General features: G+C 51.4%; 1 protein-coding gene across 1 annotated transcript in view; it reads left to right on the top strand.

Annotated features, from left to right (window-relative positions):
* The window catches only part of LOC104839253 (voltage-dependent T-type calcium channel subunit alpha-1G-like), a gene marked incomplete at its 3' end in the record, with an annotated part of 67,625 nt that extends 54,322 nt beyond the window's left edge, over nt 1-13,303 (top strand). The window contains exons 4-9 of the mRNA XM_010579459.1: nt 3,804-3,901; nt 6,036-6,195; nt 8,076-8,367; nt 8,884-8,976; nt 10,591-11,401; nt 12,939-13,303. Of these exons, the coding sequence (XP_010577761.1) occupies nt 3,804-3,901; nt 6,036-6,195; nt 8,076-8,367; nt 8,884-8,976; nt 10,591-11,401; nt 12,939-13,303 (1,819 nt within the window). The remainder of the gene's footprint in view (nt 1-3,803; nt 3,902-6,035; nt 6,196-8,075; nt 8,368-8,883; nt 8,977-10,590; nt 11,402-12,938) is intronic.
* Nucleotides 13,304-18,128: the final 4,825 nt, after the last annotated feature.

Below are 18,128 nucleotides of genomic sequence, written 5' to 3'. Positions count from 1 at the left end.
CCCTCCAGTGCTGTTCTTTTTATTCCATTCAGCTTGATTAAAACGAGTATTTTTAAAATTAAGCAACACCCACGATTGCGGTGAGACTTGCAAGACTTAAAAAGCAGCTCCTGAGCAAAAGCGGAGTGCAGCAAAGCCGGTGAGGGCTGGGAGGAAATTTCATTTCAGCTTTCTGAAGATACAATGCTGCCTAAATAATTTCCCCTTGTCTTTTCCAACACTGCTTAATATCATCCACTGATTACTGCACTTTGTAGATAAAGGGTGCCTATATGCCCGGTTTTGGGAACCTTTTAACGCTGAATAAATCTGAGCTCTATCTCTTGCCGGCAGCGAGCGGCGGCTCTGTGCCTCTGTGGGCAGAGACGGGGGCAGCTCCCTGGGATGCTGCCCTGGTATTGATGCTTTGCTACGGGTTCCTTGTGTGACCTTGGTCACATCCCCTGGCTGTACAGCATCCCCAGCACCCAGCTGTGAAAGGACGGAGTTCAAGTTTTCCTTGGAAAGGGCCCTCAGCACAAACTCCGTGACTCTGATGGGTCTTCCCACCATCTTCTGCTTCCTGAGCTGTGATCCCGGGGATGGGAGCGGAGCCAGGGCTGAGAGCAGGGTGGGTCGGAGAGGCGATGCTGGGTAGGTGTGGGAAGGGCTTTGCCAGCATTTCTGTGCTCTGTTAGAGGCTCGCTGGGTGAGAAGACCCCTTTCAACCCCTCCTGGGATGCTCCTGAGCATCGCTTCTGTAAGCCCTTCACTGCAGGCAGGGGTGATGCCCGGCACTGTGCTTACGAGATCCTTCCCAATGCTTTGGGTTTTATGTGAAAGAAACCCCAGCGTGCTCTGAGTCTCGCTGTCTCCAGGCAGAAATAGGAATGAATTTCAGCTGCCCGGTCCATCCTGAGCCATGCCTCGTGTCTGACTGCTGAGTCCCGGGAGTTTTCCTTCTCGGAGGAGGGTTTGCCAAAGGTTTGCATCAGCTCTCTCTCTGCATCCCACCACCAGCCCGTTGTATGTCTGGCTTTACAGATGCTCTGCTTTTATTCTTAGAAAGTCCTAAATATTTCCGCTTTCCATCTGAATAACTCCAGCAATCGGGGGTTGCTGATCACTCTGACGAGTCTCAGCATTTGCTATGAATCCATCCTACTTAATGCTGAGTATTTTTCTGAGCCTTTAGCTTGGCTGGGCATCCAGGTCCGTGGCAGAGGCACTGACAGGCATCGCGCTTTCCCGTTTGAACAGAAATGACATTTGAGTTGAAGCTTCATCGGGGGCTTTTTACACTGCAGATTTTCAATGCGTAAATGTTATATATGCTGGTAAATGCACCTGTCACCTCACCAGTTGGTGACATCCTGACGTTCACTCTCCCTGGGTATCTTCCCTTGCCAGGGACATGGATTGATTCCTCCCATGCATCCCCTTGCCTTGGGAAGTGACTGCAGAGCTGGGAAGCGGTGGGATTCTCGTTGGACTTGCTTGTTAGTGACTGATTTTTCCCCACAATTTTTTTCGCGAATACTGGGTTCTCTCGAGGCTCCTGAGCTGTTAGTTACCAGCAATGTGTAGATGCTGTAGTCTAGGTCTGGGGCTGAGCTTGCGGTGCTGTAAAGCTGGCGCTGGTAGCAGTGTCCGGCAGCAGAAGTAGGAGAGCACCCACCTGCTCTTGGTGTTCAAGTGTTTGCTCAAGCTACTGGGTTGTTGTTTGGTTGGTATTTTAAATTTGGCATTATAATTGTTCTTTAATATGTTAAATCAAAATGCATTTTACAACGTGCCCTTTGCAGCTTGCAATCACACGCGTCTCTGGAAGTGAGTCTAGAGCTGTCATTAATCAGAAAATGATTTGCCTTGTTGCAAATAACCATATGCTGCTCTGAATTTTGCTGGTAGCCTCTGTTTTAATAATGGATCGAAAAAAAGCTGTATGTGTGACATGGGCTTTTTACCTGAATTCTGCAAACCATACAAAAATCTTCTTTTCAAGTGAAAAGCGAGTGAAACTTGAGAACCATTAAAGCCCAGGGAAGTTGTTGCCCCTTTCCTTACCTTAGCCAAAACTCACCCAAGGCAGTGAGTCCTGCACACCTAAGAAGGGGCTGGTTTTGTCACTGGGACCGGGTGGGCTCTCGTGGGCATGCTGCCTTCCTCTCGTCGGAGGATGAGAACAAACTCCTAGTATCTACATGTGCCTGTCTAATATTCATCTTCTGGGACTGTCCCATGGCTGCGGGTGTCAGCTAAATACAGAGGAACATGTTAAAGTTATTTTGATCTTAGATATGGCTTGATCATCATCATCCTCATTAGAGCCTATCAAGAGAAATCAGATAAAGCGTCACTGCATCAAGTGAGGAGTCGTGTATTTGGGGGGTAGAAAATCTTCTCCGCCCCAGGTGCTCCTCACCTGCCAACGGGCAGGAGGGAGGAGAGTGGGTTTGGCTGATCACAGCTAGAGCAGAAACCTCCAGTGTGCTGCAGCCGTGGCCAAGCTAACAGGGCACTGATGAATCCTGCGGGACTTCCAGCAGGGAGGGAGGGGGCAGCGCTGATGCCTTTGTGCAAGGCGCCAGCAAAGCCTCCTTCAGCAGCCTGATGTCTAATCACGTAAGATTAATTCAGGCCAGGGCAGGTGTGGAGAAAGGTCGTGACTGGGAAGCAGAGAGCCTGTCTGTGAGATGGGGCTGGAAGAGCTTGGTTTGTTTGACTTTGCAAAATCAAGGCTGAGAGGAGATGTGATGTGTCCTCTGTAAATACATCGGGTGGGTAAACACCCGGGACAAAGAACAGCTATAGAAGCTACTTAAAAGACAGCGCTGCCATAAGAACAAATGGATATGAGCTTGTCCTGAATAAATTCAGGCTGGAAGTTAGGCTTCTAACCACCAAAGTTGGAGGGAGGGAACCACCCAACTAGCTTTGAGATGGAACTTGATAATTTTCGGAAGAGATTAATATCCTGTGGTTGCCTGTGGCAGCGGGAGCCTGGCTGTGCGGGGAGCCTCGTGGTCTTCTTCCTTGCCTTTGCCTGGCTCTGCCTTTTCAAGAATGCTTTTGGGCAGAGCTCTTGTGTTTTCTCATGGCTGGAGAGCAAAGTCCTGGCGGGGACGTGACTGATGCATCCTCAGACGAAGTCATGTGAAGGTTGCACCTCAGTGTCCTGTGCTGTGAGATAACCCCCTCAGGCACAGCGTAGGAGCACTGGGAGGTTCCTAGGTCCACATTTGCCTCATTTGTTATCTAAAAGTGTCATCAGTTTTGATTTGTGCGCTTGCCCGTCCACCTGAGTCCCACCTGCCAGTGATCTCTGCTGGGTAGAGCTGGCACAGCTCAGCGTCCCGTGGTGCACACTCCGGTGTCCCACAGAAAGGGTCTGCACCAGGGGATGCTCCTCCCTTCTCTTCAGGGTTATGGTGGTGCTCAGCACAGCGAACCCAGATTGATTAGAGTACCTGTACGATTGCTGTTAAAATCAGGGCTGTGTCTGGAAATTGCTCCCCTGGAGTGTGCAGGGACTTTCAGAAGCTTCTGCCCTGCACCTGTGCAAAAACAGTAACAAAAGCAGATGAGAGAGAAAGAAGATCTGTGGCTGTGTGAGCTGGTGTATCACATTCTCACTCATTGACTTTATTCTGATACGCAAACAACCCTTAATTAATTCCTCTGGCAAACTTTCCTGATGGGAGACATGCAGTAACAAGTCCCTCTGTGAGAGGTTGGCATATAATGTTTGATTTATAATGTTTGATAATCTAACATTTCTCCAGAAGATCCTTGACGTTCCTCCGTGTTCGTGTCTTTTGCAGGATGCTGGAGTATTCCCTGGACCTGCAGAACGTCAGCTTCTCAGCGGTCCGCACCGTCCGTGTCCTGCGGCCGCTCAGGGCCATTAACAGGGTCCCCAGTAAGTCAGATCCTTATTCCTCCCAGTTGATGCAAGTTCTCTGTATCTGTGCCCCAAAGATGGAAGAGCAAACACAGATGTTCCCCATCTTACATTGCAGCTCAAACGTTCACCTAAGCCTGGTAGTGCTAGGTCCTATCACCACTCTCTGGTTTCCAGTGCCTGTCCCTCTTCTACTTTAAATAATCCTTTTGACACCTGTGGCACCAGAGATGAGCCACCAGTCAATAAGATATCTAGGACTGTCTTCAGACACCTTTCTTTCTCAGCTGAAGAGGGTCTTAGGAGGCTCCTAAAGTGAAGGGATGCAGGCGTTAGGGATTGACTGAGCCGACAGCCTTTGCCAGGCAGCAGGGCAGAAGGGTCTGAGCCGTGCTGCTCCCACCCTTCCTGTGCTACCCCATCCTTTCCTGGAGAAACTGGGATGAGGAAATCTTGTTGTGCCTGGAGACAGCCCCCCGGGATGCGCTGAGGAGCCTTCTCTTGGAGCATCTCTTGCTCTTCTCCCCAGAGCTGGTCCATACAGCCCAAAACCCCAACACCGCCAAAGAAAACCTGGGTGGGATGGGAGGTGGCTAGTCAGTCCTGGTGTATCAGGTCATGTGTGAGGGTCTCAGACCCCCCCCTTGAAGAGCAGTGGGTGGTATTGCCTGCTCCTGCACGGCAGCAGGCGATGGTAACCCAGCCCTGTGCTCGGAGAGGCACTGGCCGTCGCAAACCCAACCAAACTGCCCAGGGAGCCGTTCCTGCTGCGCCGTGCTGGGCAGAGCCCGGAGCGCTGCGAGAGGCGCTGAGCTCCATCCCTCTTGGACGCTGCACGGATCGGGTGTGTTAAGCGTAAGTACAAGTGCATCAGAAACGTCGTTTTCCTGGTCCTACAGTCCTGGGTATCGAATCCAGCATTGTTTTAGCCAAATTCAATCCAAGTCCGAGCTCCCCTATCTGAACTAGCCCAATGCCGTGACGAGAACTAATCAGCTTCGGTTCTGTCTGCCGGTGCTGGAGGTGCCTGGGCTCTATTTATTTTTCTGGTCCTGACTAGTGAACTTAATCTGGCTTTGCTGCTGCTGCTGTTTCAATCATTATGGTAGCTTCAGAATCCTGTTTGCAATGGTTTTTTTATCCCCACTGCTGAACTGATGGATGGCTGAATTTATCCACCACTGTCTAACTGGGGATGTAATTCACTTAATGTATTTTGAAATCCCAGGTAATTTATCTTGGCTTCTCTGCAACGTAGTTACAATGGGATAGAAATGTAAGGTGGGAAAAGAAAAAAGAGAGTTTTGTATGATGATGATAAATGCAATAACCACAGAAAGTCATTTCAGTTAATTAGGAGTTGATGCAAGGTGGTTGTTCCCCAGTAGAGGAATAGAAATAAAACCCTGATAGAGGAGGTGACAGCATCAGGAAGAGAGAAAAAAGTCTTCCTGAAGTATCAAAGTAAAGGGTGCAACAGTAAAGCTTTCTTTAAATGAAAATCAATATAAGCGAGTGAGAGAATGCAGAAGATGGGGAAAGAAGGAGAGCGAGAGATGAGCAGAATATTACAGAGACGTCAGATGAAATCAATTTTTTTGTGTGTAAATGTCAAGTTGAAGTCACCATCAATTTGTCTTTGTTACAGAACTGGCTGTTCCTGAACTTGTGAGAATTAACTGCCAGAGAGAGTCCTGTATTTTAAGGAAGAGAGGGGATTTAGGGTAGATGAGGGGAATTAGGGAGGGGAGGGAATTTTAATATGTACTGAATGGGGAAAGAAATATGACTGAGCAAGGGAGAATGTCAGAGTTTGGTCTCAGGGAAGAAAGGAGACATAAAATTACTAGAAAACTTTAGGAGGAGAAAGAGGACTTGAGATGAGGAGTGAAGGGAGGGAGAGGGGAAGGGAAGGTAGGTCGTGTGCCCAGGAGCAGGACACGGATGAAGGCGGGTATCCCAGGGGCTTTGGGGGAAAACCAGTGGGGACTGGGGAGCTGCTGGAGTTTGCAAGCTATGTGGGGGTGACAAGGACAGTGGTTGGGAAGGCAGTGGCTGTCAGTGGAAGGAAAAGTATGGATGGAAAGGAAAGGGTCAGGAGGACATAGCTGGAATAAGAAAATTCAGCATGGACATTTCCTCTTTGCCTCAGGTATGCGCATCCTGGTGACGCTTCTTTTGGACACGCTGCCCATGCTGGGGAACGTCCTCCTCCTCTGTTTCTTCGTTTTCTTCATCTTCGGCATCGTGGGAGTCCAGCTGTGGGCAGGTTTGCTCAGGAACCGCTGCTTCTTCCCCGAGAACTTCAGCATGTGAGTCTGCGCAGGCAGCAGAAGTGTCTCTCCCGCTCGAGCAAGTCTATGTCTCCAAGAGACAAAGATATCCTCCATTAAAAAGCCCTGGTCTTCTGTAAATGTTTCCTGCTCCTAAATGCCACCACAACTCCTGCTCAGGCACACACAGCCAGAGCAGAGCAAGCTGCGACAATTTGCCATTCGAGTCCTGCAGGGCTGGCCTTAACCCTCAGCCGGCACTTGGGAACCTCTCTGATTGATAAGAGCTTCCAAAAAACCCCTGAGAATAAGAGTTCAGGCTTTCTAAATTCAGCATATCATTAACGTGTGACCTTTTCTGCATTTGTCGAGACGTTGAGGTCTGAATCCTGTTCAGCAGCTGGTAGTGTTTATTGGTATGACATTTATAGTCCCGCCTAAACCCCAGGGAAAACTGATGGAGATACCATACATTTTGTGATGCTAGATCCTTTTCAGTCTCAAAGCAACAGATAGTCCCTGTCCCAAAGTGTTAATTTTCACAAATCCCTGGATTTTAAGGCCAAGAGGACTATTGTGATCAAATGGGGTTTTGTAGCACCCAGTTTCCTGGCCAGCCAGCTTGCCAGATGTAGGAGTGTTTGAACAGTGGTCAAAATATCTGGTAGGTGTCAGCCTCTTTCAGACCAGGTTTTCCATACCTGTTCTCCTACCTACCTGGTTTTTTTTCCACCACCTCCCTCCCTTCGAATGCTAGGAGAAGGGCAGCTGACTTGCAAGCCCTTGATGGCTGCTCTGCCGGGCTCTGGTACCCCTGTCCCCTGTCAGTGGATTGCTTTCAAAAATTGACTCCCCGGAGTTGGTCTGGCTAGATCCACACCTGGATGGAGAAGTCCTGCAAGCCCCAAACCTCTCTCTTGCACACAGCAGGACCACGATGCTGCTGCGGTGGCTAGGCTGGCTCTCGAGTCTGGAGCTGGTACGATGCACCTTTTATCCTTTCCCACGCATCTCCTAATCAACTGCCACCCCTCTTGTAGGTCGTGTCCTCAAAGGGCAGTTGGGACAATCATTACCGGGCACGTCCCTGTTCAGTAAATGGCAACAGAGCAGAGGGACTGCTTCACCACTGAGTAAATCCAATAGAGCCACAGGTTTGGGTGCTGTTTAATTGAGCCAGAATTCCAGGGGTTTAGATAAGCTTTGAAGGGTATTAAAGGCAATTCTGCAGGAATTAACCGGGCTGAACTAGGCTTAAAAATATCTTTGCAAGCTTTACTGGAAGTCTTGGCAGCATTAAGGAGATAGCTGTGTGCAGAGCAAGAAGCCAGTTCCTGGCTGGCCATGGGTTGTTTCATCTCCCTGAAGAGTGTGTTTGCCTGGTTTGCTGTGGTAAGGCCACCCTCAGAGGGAATTTAGAGCTTATCTATGGGCTGAACAGGCACTGTGAAATGCAGATGAAGGCCCTGTCTTTGGTTTTTAGGAAGCTTGGGAGGTCCTTGTACATAGAGTGTCCCCAAGCAGTTCTCAGCATCTCCAGGAGGACAAGAGATACAGGAGTTTAACTGACTGATTTCCATCTTACTGCAGCAAAGGCATTTCAGAGAAGCCCTGCCGGGCTGAATCCTGCTCTTAGTCCCCTAAAGTCAAAGCCAGAGCACTTCCAGATGGAGTGACTCTTAATAATGTCATCATCAGAGGGGTTGCTGAGTGGCCGAGTGCACTGCCTCAGTTTCCCAAAACCCAGTTAGGGACATCATCTCACCCAGTGGGGCTGTAGAAAGTCCAGGGGGATCCCTTTAAAAAAAAAACAACTTTAAATTCCAGAATAACAGATGTCAGACTGCTGTTACAGTTATTACCTTGCCAGATTGCCTGCAATTGGTGTGCAAACCCCAGCCCTGTCTGGACTCTTTCAGCCCGTACACAGTGGATTTGGAGCGATACTACCAGACAGAGAACGAAGACGAGAATCCTTTCATTTGCTCCCAGCCCCGGGAGAATGGGATGCGCTACTGCCGGAGTATCCCAACACGGAGGGAAGAAGGTCTTGAGTGCACCCTGGATTATTATTCCTACAATGACACTACCAACACATCCTGTGTCAATTGGAACCAGTATTACACCAACTGCTCCGCCGGGGAGCACAACCCCTTCAAGGGAGCCATCAACTTCGATAACATTGGCTATGCCTGGATCGCGATATTTCAGGTGAGCCTTGTCTGCAAACTGTCACGAGGTGGGTGAACAGCCGGTCGTGCGCCCCAACATGTTCCTAGGGGCTGCGTAATCGCACTCTTGGGAGCTATTTTGCACCAGCAAGCATTATATAGCAGTGCACGGGTGCTCAAAATGTCGGGGGTGCAATCTGATGCTTGAAGATGCCTCCATCTCACATGCATGGACAAAACCCCAGTCTCCAAATCCTGTGTGTGTGCAGTAAGACCATCCTGATGCGGAGCAGAGCCTAGAGACTGCTCTTCCCTCTGCAAAATGCAGTAGTGGGCCTTAGGTCCAGCTGGAAAAGAAGGGCTGGCTTCAGGCTGAGCAGTTGGTAACGTGGCTATTGGCATTGGCAGGAGCAGGATTTGGCTCCTCAGTGTCTTGGACTGCACCGAGACCAGCTATGGGGTGTCAGAAATGACGCAGCCAGGAGAAACGTTGCTTGTGCACTTGGTGTTGGAACTGAGCCTTGATGGGGTCATTTTCCCTTCCTATCTCCACCAGGTCATCACACTGGAAGGCTGGGTGGACATCATGTACTTTGTCATGGATGCGCACTCCTTCTACAACTTCATCTACTTCATCCTCCTGATCATTGTGAGTGGCCTTAGGGGAAGGCGGGGGTCCTTTTGGCATTTGGAGAGAGCAGAGTGGAGTGACCCAGAGGAACAGGGCAGATAATACAGTGAATGTAAAAGCTGAGGCAGAAACCAGCCTGCTGGAAGACACGCAGCTTCAATATGGCATTGCATTGCAGCTGCATTTTGCTGCAGACATGAAGGAAGGAAAGATGTGCTTAAGCTATGGTAGATGCACTTCAGTGGCTGCTGCTTCTAGTACTTCTCTCCTTGTGCTCCAAGGTCCTCTCTCATAGTTGCCACCTAATATTTAAGTTTAAAAGTAGGCAAATTCCCCTGGTCAGATTTTGAGCTCTGGAAGGGGAGGAGGCTGCCCAGAAATTCCCCCATATCGAAGAACCCAGCTGGCTGGGACATTTCAGGAAAACAGTCCCAAACTTTAGAGAGCACATTAAGAAAGGAGGGAAGAGATTACTGCCCACAGCCCACCCACGCTTCACAGCATCATCCAAGACCACCCACAAAGGAGACAACAAAGAGTTTCTGTGGGGTGGGCTCCATGATGGGCTTCATCTATGCAAGCAGAATTGTCTACCGTGACTGGCTGAGCTCGTTGTCTAGACTCCCTTTATCGTCAAGGGAGAAAAATAGGTGCTTTAAGGGGGTGATTCATCTCCTCTGAAGGTAGACATCCAAAATAAATTAGATGCATTTCAGACTTGATGTGCCTATTTCTCTCTTGACTCTAAAGGATCATTAGGTGCCTCACTCAGATGTAGCTGAGATAAGTGAGATAAGTCCCCTTCTTGCTGCCTAATTGGCCTAAGTCCAGCAAAATAGCTGCACGTTGTCCATTAGGCCATTGTGGGGATTTCTGCTCCTCATCAAACCAGGACTCAAAACCTGAGGAGAAGGTAGGAGGTCGTTTAGTCCATGATGCTTTTTCTAGTTCATCTATTAGCTTCCCCAAAAAAGAAACAATCCCTTGCTCTCAGCATCTCCGAAATGATGGAGAGGAAGAGCAAGCAGTACTTTTCCAGATGCCATGTGAGTAACATTAGCAGTGTGTGATAGCCCGTTAGCACGTCAGTAATTCTCCGTGATCCAGGCTGGGCTCTGCAGAAGGCAGAACCTCATGAAACCCTGGTTGGAAATAAAATCTCCAAGCTGTGGATACAGACTGCTGATGCCCTTGCGTAACAGTCACCCGCAAATCCCGTTAGCAGGGGAAAGGGATCTGCTCGCAAGCTGCCCACACACTGCCAGAAAAAAGCGCTCCTATCAAGAAGGCTCAGTGCATTCATCGTAATGCCACTAATTGTGATAATTACAACCGCTGTCTGCGGAGAGAGAAAAACACCATCTTAAAAGAGCAAAAGGTTTTTGTCAAAATAATCTTCTCTCGTCTTTGATCTTTGGCATCCGCCGTAGAGCGCTGGCGTGGGAGTCCCTGGGTGGGGGCTTGGGGGCTGAGTCAGCCCCTCCGCGGTCCCGGCCAGCGGTCCCTGCTAGGTGACGCAGGGGACGGGGCTGGATGGGGTTTTCTCCCGGCTTGCGCCAGGGCGTGGGGTGAGGCAGGGCTATGGGGTGGGCATGGCCACCCTGAGGTGGCTGATGGCTCCTGTCCCCTTAGGTGGGCTCTTTCTTCATGATCAACCTCTGCCTGGTGGTGATAGCAACGCAGTTCTCCGAGACGAAGCAGCGCGAGAGCCAGCTGATGAAGGAGCAGCGGGTACGCTACCTGTCCAACGCCAGCACCCTCGCCAGCTTTTCGGAGCCGGGCAGCTGCTACGACGAACTCCTCAAGTACCTGGTTTACATTGCCCGCAAAGGCAGCAAGCAGCTCGTGGAGGTCTACCGGGTGGCGGGCGTGAGGATGGGTTTCCTCGCCAGCCCCACGAGCAAGGCAGGGGCTGACCGGCACTCCAGGAAGCGCCGGAGCAGAAAGAGGTCCTCCGTGCACCACCTCATCCACCACCATCACCACCACCACCACCACTATCACCTGGGCAATGGGAACCTGCGGGCACCCCGCGCCAGCCCGGAGATCAGCGATGTGGAGACCGGCTCCCTCCACAATGGGACCAACCGGCTGATGCTCCCCCCCTCGGCACCAAACCCCCACGGGGCCCCCGGCGCCGCTCCCAGCAACACCGAGTCCGTCCACAGCATCTACCATGCCGACTGCCACTTCGAGCCGGTGCGCTGCCGGTCATCCCTCCCGCAGCCGGGCCTCGGTTTGCCGAGCCCAGAGGGGATCCCCAAGAACATCGTGGGCGGCAAGGTGTACCCCACGGTGCACCCCAGTACCTCCCATGAGATGCTGAAAGAGAAGAACCTGGGGGAGGCGGCGGTCGGTGGTGGGAGCAGCACCTTGACAAGCCTCAACATCCCGCCCGGGCCGTACAGCACCATGCACAAGCTGCTAGAGACGCAGAGCACAGGTGAGCCTGGGGCTGGACGTCGGTCTGGGGTTACCTTGCAGAAATACAAGCTACAACCTCATTTCTTTCTCTTTCTGAATCTTTGCAGGGTTCTTTTCAGTCCACGTTACGGAGAAAGGCGATGGCTTTCCAGGTGAGGCCAACATGAATCTTCTGACCTACCTAAGGCGTCTTATAGCCAAAACCAGGAGAGAGGTTTTGACCTCCCAGACTTCATACTTGCAAGAATCCAAGGGAAATGAATGTTTTCAGTGAACCCATTTTCTTTCCCATCCCCATCTTGCCCCCAAACCAATTTATTCTGTAGTTACAGGGAACGCTTCCCAAATCCCTGCACTCCCAAAAGCCGCTAGAACTGGGCTCAATGACACTGAGCAGAGCTGGAGCCCAGCCTGGCCGCTCCCAAATAGCCGTGTCCCTTCCTCGCTAAAATGCAGGGCTTGGAGGTGGCTTCGTTGCCCAACACTTGCTGCAGAGCTCGGGGACGGACATCTTCCAGATCTGAGTCCCAGCACATCCGTGAGCACTGCGTAGCGCTCTTGTGGGACGGGAGGCTCACGGAGATCGAGTGTCTGTTTTGCACGAGTGCTCGATGGCAATTGCAGATGCCGAGTATTAAAGATCTGTGATTTGCTCAGGAAGCTCGTAACAAACAGAGCCAGATACTGAATGCAGCTTTCCTGGATCGGAGGTTTCAAACCTTCGCTGCAAGATGCTCTTTCCCCCTCCACATCCTGAGGTTTAGGAGCTTGGGCCAGTCTCATCCAAACCCCCTCAGCCTCCAAGAAGCGTTTCTGGCCAAGCTTTCCCAGGCGGTCAATGCCTTTTCCACCCCACCGCAGCAGCATTGACCTTTCCAGCCAGGAGCTGTGCAGGGAAGAGACCAAGTCCTGCCCCCAGCCCAGAGCTGCCTGGAGACTAAATACACAGAGCCGGGCTCTCAGTCGGTTTAGCGCTGAGTTTTTATTCGCACTGCTGCTTGCTGCTGTGCACGAGTCAGGAGCGTGCTTTGCAGACAGCCTCTCCCCTTGCAGCCAGCTGGTGGGATTTTTGGGGAATATCCCGCTGATATTGTCACCCCGGGAGCCACCTGGCAGCTGGGAGCTGCCGTTGAGGGCAGTTTGTGGAGGGCGAAGCTGGTGATTTCAGGGCATCAGCAAACAGTGGGAGCAGGAAAGGAGGCTGCTGGCGGCAGTGCTCCCAATAATTACAGCCCGGAGCCTGCCAGGGCCAGGGGAACTGATTGCTTTCTCCTAGCTCTAATGGCCAGAGGTATAACGAGGTGGGCTAGGGGTGCTGGGCTGGTGGCAGTGTCTGGCGACAGCAAGAGGGTTTTGTAACTGGGGAGAAGGCACTTGGGGAGCCCAGGTTTTGAGCTATTTAACCCAGCAGGAGCCCTTTTCACCTTAGGAAATGCCTGTCTTGTCGAGGGCAATGGTTTGGTGCTAACGGGAATGGGGGGTTGCTCCCGTGGCCGCCTGCAGCCCCTCTGTCCCAGCTGATGGATCGCCCTGCCCCTGTCCCGCTGGCATTTCAGGTCCCTGCCAAAGCTCCTGCAAGATCTCCAGCCCCTGCACCAAGCTGGATGGCGGCTCCTGCAACCCCGAGAGCTGCCCTTACTGCCTCAAGGCGCTGGCGAGCGAGGCCGAGCTGACGGACAACGAGACGGCCGACTCGGACAGCGAGGGGGTCTACGAGTTCACGCAGGACGCCCACTACAGTGACCAGCGGGACCCGCAGCGGGGCAGAGCCCGGGCCAGGAGAGCGAGCCGGGTGCTGGCCTTCTGGCACGTGGTGTGTGAGACCTTCCGGAAGATCGTGGACAGCAAATATTTTGGCCGTGGGATCATGGTGGCCATTCTCATCAACACACTCAGCATGGGGATTGAGTACCACGAGCAGGTGAGTGCTGGCCCAGCGGCTCCTGGCGCAGTGGGGATGCGGGCAGTGCTACAGGTCCGAATCCGGCCGCCGGCAGGATGGTTTGGGGCAAGAGGCATTGGCGTGCTGTAGGAAGGGTCCCAGGACAGAGCAGGGCTGATTTTTCTCCTCTGAGCCTGCTTCCAGCTTGCAGGCAACGATCACTCTGGCTGGTACCGGGCTGTGTGAGCTCCCACATCCCAGTCCTGCCAGGGGTGCTCAGCACCATGCCGGGACCGCCGTCACATGAGCAGCACCACGCGTTGCTGGTTTCTGCGGCGTGGGGTCCAAAGAGAAGGGAGCAGCCGTTTGCCACTGGGTTTGTGCCAGCCTGGCAGTGCTAGCAACGCTGCTGGCGGCTGCGGGCTCTGGGTCGGTGCAGCTGCAGGCAAGGAAGTCTATTGAATTTGCAGTCCCTGGAGAGGAGGTAACAAATGCCTTTGCCTCCCTGGTGAATGCTCCAGCAACAGCACGCTGAGTCCAAAATAGACTCATCGCTGGCTATTCCTCCGCTCGATTATCTAAGCCCTTGCAGGCGAGAGGCTGCCTCTGCTCCAGCCTCTCGCACACTTGTCCCCTAGCAGAGCTTTTCCCTATATATAGTCATTAAGAGAAGGAGTTACCATGTTCCTCTTGAAATGTCTCCATGAGATGACAAGAGCTCTGGTTTTAGAGCGGCTTTTGCGTGGTCTGGTCTCACGTAGGTTTTGTGGCTGCTGCTGGCGGCACGCCTGGCGTGGTGTCCTCGGTCCTGCCGCAGGCATGGGATGGCTTGGAGCTGCAGGTGCACGCTTCGTTTGGATTTGGGGTGAAGAGTTTATTAGCAGGGAGGCTGAGATGCTGCAGAACCTTGTTATATACCCCTCCAACTCTTGAGGGCTCCCAGTGGCCAGCCCAGCATGGTGCTTCTCCCGGGATGCCAGACCTCTCCCCTCCCAGCCAGACACGGCCACCCCTGTCCCAGCGCCAGCCTTTGCTGGGAAATCCCTTGCATCTCGAGTCGTGGCTGTTTACTTTTCTCCCTTCCTGGCATATTTTGTGTTTGCAGAGTCGCTCGCAGTTGCATGCAGAGCCGTTTCTCCCACAGCTCCCAGTGGCAGCGGTGGTGGCTGCAGATCGGTTCCAAATTCCCGTGTCCTCCCATGGCATTAATGCCTCACTGACCGAACGCCAGGGAGACGTGGCTGTGCTAAATGTGTCCCTTCCAGCCAGCACCTTCTCCCTGATGTCCTAATACAGTCTGGCTGGCTAACCGTTGTTTTCAGTACACATTAAACAGCAATGCGCTCTGAAGTCCTGCAGGTTTCACCTTCATGTGCTGCCCTTGGTGGGAGCTCTGCGGAGAAGCTTGAGTGATTCCACCTTTATTTAATAATACTGGGAAGATCATCTCCTCGGAACCCGGGCTGGGGGGGTGGCTCACAGAAACCAATAAACAGTTATATTCCTCCTTTGGCTGAAAGGTGAAAGCAGATCCGCCGTGTCTTTGCTGCGACTGTCCAAGGGGCGGATTGTCAAAGCTTGTTGCCCTTTATCAGGAGCATCTTTGGGAGATGCTGGTGTAGGCTCCCACTGTGCGTATACCAGGGGGACCATCCCACTGGGAATGGGTGGCTGAGCAATCTCCCGTCATCAAACACCCTAAAGGCAACACAGCTCCTTAATTCTTTGGCTCGGGAGAAATAGGGCAGTGGGGTGCTGGCCTCTGCCTCAGCCAGCAGTGAATCCCAGCAGGCAGCTGGATGGGAAGAAGCAGATTTTTGTCGTGGTTTTCGGGTAACAAGGTGAAGGGAGCTGATAAGCGTAGGGGGACTCCAGACGCTGTGGGTGGTTGCTTTCTTTGACGGTATTTTGAAGTTACTACTGTTCCAGATTCCTTTCTCCCAGGCATTTGGAGTGAATAGCGGAGATTGTTTTTATTAGTTCATCTGCTCAAAGTGGCGGCAGAGCAGAGAGGTGTTTTTCTGTAAACTCGAGAGGCTCATAGTCTGCAGTTTCATAATCTGACAGTTATGAGAGCAGGAATTAGAGGGGAGAAATGCTGGACCAGGCCTTTCTATAGAGATTATAAACACTGAAACATGTGATTTTTTTCTTTTAGAAGAGCCTTTCCTAAAAGTGCAAGTGATCAACTGCGCCAAATTTATCTTCATTGGCTGATGTTTGCAAAGACGTGAGGGGGCTTGGAGAGTACTTGACTCCATGACTTTCTATATTAAGCTCTCTGCTTATTTAATGAATATTTACCTCTTGGGCTTTTCACATGAGGCCACCCTGGGCACGCCGGGCTATATTAGGAAAAATACTTTCAGGATATGTTTTATGGTGCCATGTCAAAAGCCTTGTGTTGTTTACCAGCACCTTGCCAGAGGGGAGGGGACATGCTAGCAGCTACTGTGTGAGAGGAAGGATGGGCTAGTGGTTACTCTGGGAGGATGAAGGCTTCTGCCCTCCCATCTGTCCCCAGCAGTGCTGGGTGGGATTCAGCAGCTCTGGGACCACCAAGAGCATCCTGGACTTCAAGACGGGAGCTGGTCAGCTGAAGTCCTCATTGTAGCCAGCAGAGAAAAGTACGCTCCTCTGGAGGCTTTGTATCTCACCTTGGGACAGGCATCCTGGAGGGACCTGCTTTTCTCCCTGGAAGATGCCTAGAAAACTTAAACAGTCTTTCAGTCACTTGCTTAACAGACTCATCGACCAGAGAAGGCCAGGTTGGGATATTTAGGATGACAGTGGTTCTTTGAAGGCACATCAAAAAGAGTGGAAATTAGGAGTATGTTGAAAACACTGGCCCCCACCTCTTGCTGCTTGTTTGCATTCACCCATCAGTCAACGTGGGCAGACTGAGCGCCCATGGCCGGGGGGGCTGGATGCACATAGCAAAGGTAGTTCATGTCCCCAGGAGTTCATCTCCTACCTTAGACCCTTCCATCCCAAAGCTCCTCTCCATAGACCACCTTCCACTGTAAAGTCGTCATCAACTAATATTTCACCATCGAATGGCTGGGGCTTCAGGAGCTGGGTTTCCTCTAAGCTCCTTCTGACGTGAGCTTGCTGACTTTCTCACTCAGCATCAGGTTGCTTCCACGTGGTTCCTGCACGTGCGTGAGCCGTAGGTACACCTGACCAGCCTCAACTCTGCGTTTTCTGCCCATCCTCCCCACCCGTCCAGTTCTGGCTCTTGCCTTTCTCACGACTGCTGGGTTTAGTGGGAGGAAAGCAGAGCGGTTTGAGGTGCACATAGCACTCACCACGTCGCGGCTGCTGGGCAGCAGTGTGAAATTTTCCATCAGGGAAATGACAACCAGATTGCTGCGGATTATTAATGTGACTGCTAAATAGCTTGTTTTTCTACAGAGATGAAGCAAAATGCAGGTAGAAACTATTAGCTTTGGGTAGAGGAATATAAAGGTGATTTAAAGGTAGACTCCGGGGATTTTAAATACACTGTTGAACCAATTGACTGATTCGCCTTAGGGAAGCTGAGACTCTGCAGCGCTACGGGTTCAAACGGCTAGGGCTTTGCAAAAGCTTGTCTGCCATAGAGCAGGAGTAGAATGTGCTGCTAAACCAGAGGGTTTCTATGCTGCTTTCCCCCCAGCCCTGGCTGTAAGCCAGACTGTGTTCCATAATGGGCTCCATTTTTTTTTTTTTTTCTCCAAGTCCTTCCTTGGAGTGAAATGCAAAGGCTTTAGTACAAGGCATGATGTTGGACTCCTCAGCAGGGGAAAGAATTCAGCAAGGGCTTCCTTGAGGAAGGGCTTTGGGGTTTTGTTTTTGTTTTTAAAATCTGGTTCGCATTGAGCTGCCTGGCTGTTCCGATTTTCCTTGTCTGAACTCGCATTGTATGAACTATACCCTACATATTCATTTGTTTAAATAGCGCTTGAATTTCAGCCGCCGTCTCTGTGGTGTTTTGCCATTGTTAACATAACAAGAGACTGGAGAGTCCTGCTCTGGCCTCTCCAAAGCTGCAGTCAGTTCAAATCCATGGCTGGAGCTTGTGGGGACTTGGATCTAGAGTGGTCCCAAACTCTGGTGTCTCTGAAGGAAGGAAGAGGGAATTGGTTCAGACCTATAGAGATCCTTTTTTTAATTCTTAAAAGCAAATTGGAGAGATGACAGGGGTGAATGACTCTTTGGGACAGCACCCAAGGAGAAGAGCTCATCATCCATGGGGGGCAATTCTTCAAGGAAGTGGGAAGAGGCGATGCCTGACATTCCCCTAGCAGGAGGATAACTGGTGGAATACCCCCAGCTACAGCAAAGTGTTGTAGGAATCCGCAAAGCAGCAGTGCCACGAACCAAGGTGTGCAAACTCCATCTGCAGAAGGCAGGAGCAGCCTAAGCTCATGGCAGTATCTCAGGCTGAATTCCTAGTGCATCCCGCTGCAGGGGCCCAGAGTGTACTTGGTACAGATGATGTAAAGTTGTCACCGGTAACATTACAATCTAATAGCTGCTGCGGCATGGAAATATCAACCATCTGTGCCAAAGCATCAAAGGAAAGCTTGCTGGCAAAATGCATTAATGTGTCTATTTATGTAAACAGTCGAGGCTGGAGAACATGGGAGTCTTCCTAATCAGCATCAGAGGACATGAAATTTTCAGGTATCCAGGACGATCAAGAGGGGAGGTGAAAGGTCAGTAACAGCAGCAGCATTAGAAAATCTGCTGGCGTGGAGAAACCATTAGGCTCCAGGTTCAAGCATTTATAATAGTCACCCAAATGGTATTCATGTACTTCTGTTTCTGCCTGAATTCAGCATGCAGGGAAGAAGGTAACTGAAAATTATTAGCTGTCATG

Source organism: Haliaeetus leucocephalus, unplaced genomic scaffold (assembly GCF_000737465.1).
Source record: "Haliaeetus leucocephalus isolate CR32 unplaced genomic scaffold, Haliaeetus_leucocephalus-4.0 Scaffold657, whole genome shotgun sequence".
Classification (NCBI taxonomy): domain Eukaryota; kingdom Metazoa; phylum Chordata; class Aves; order Accipitriformes; family Accipitridae; genus Haliaeetus; species Haliaeetus leucocephalus.
Note: the sequence above shows the minus strand (reverse complement) of the source record. Positions and strands in the feature narration are given on the sequence as shown.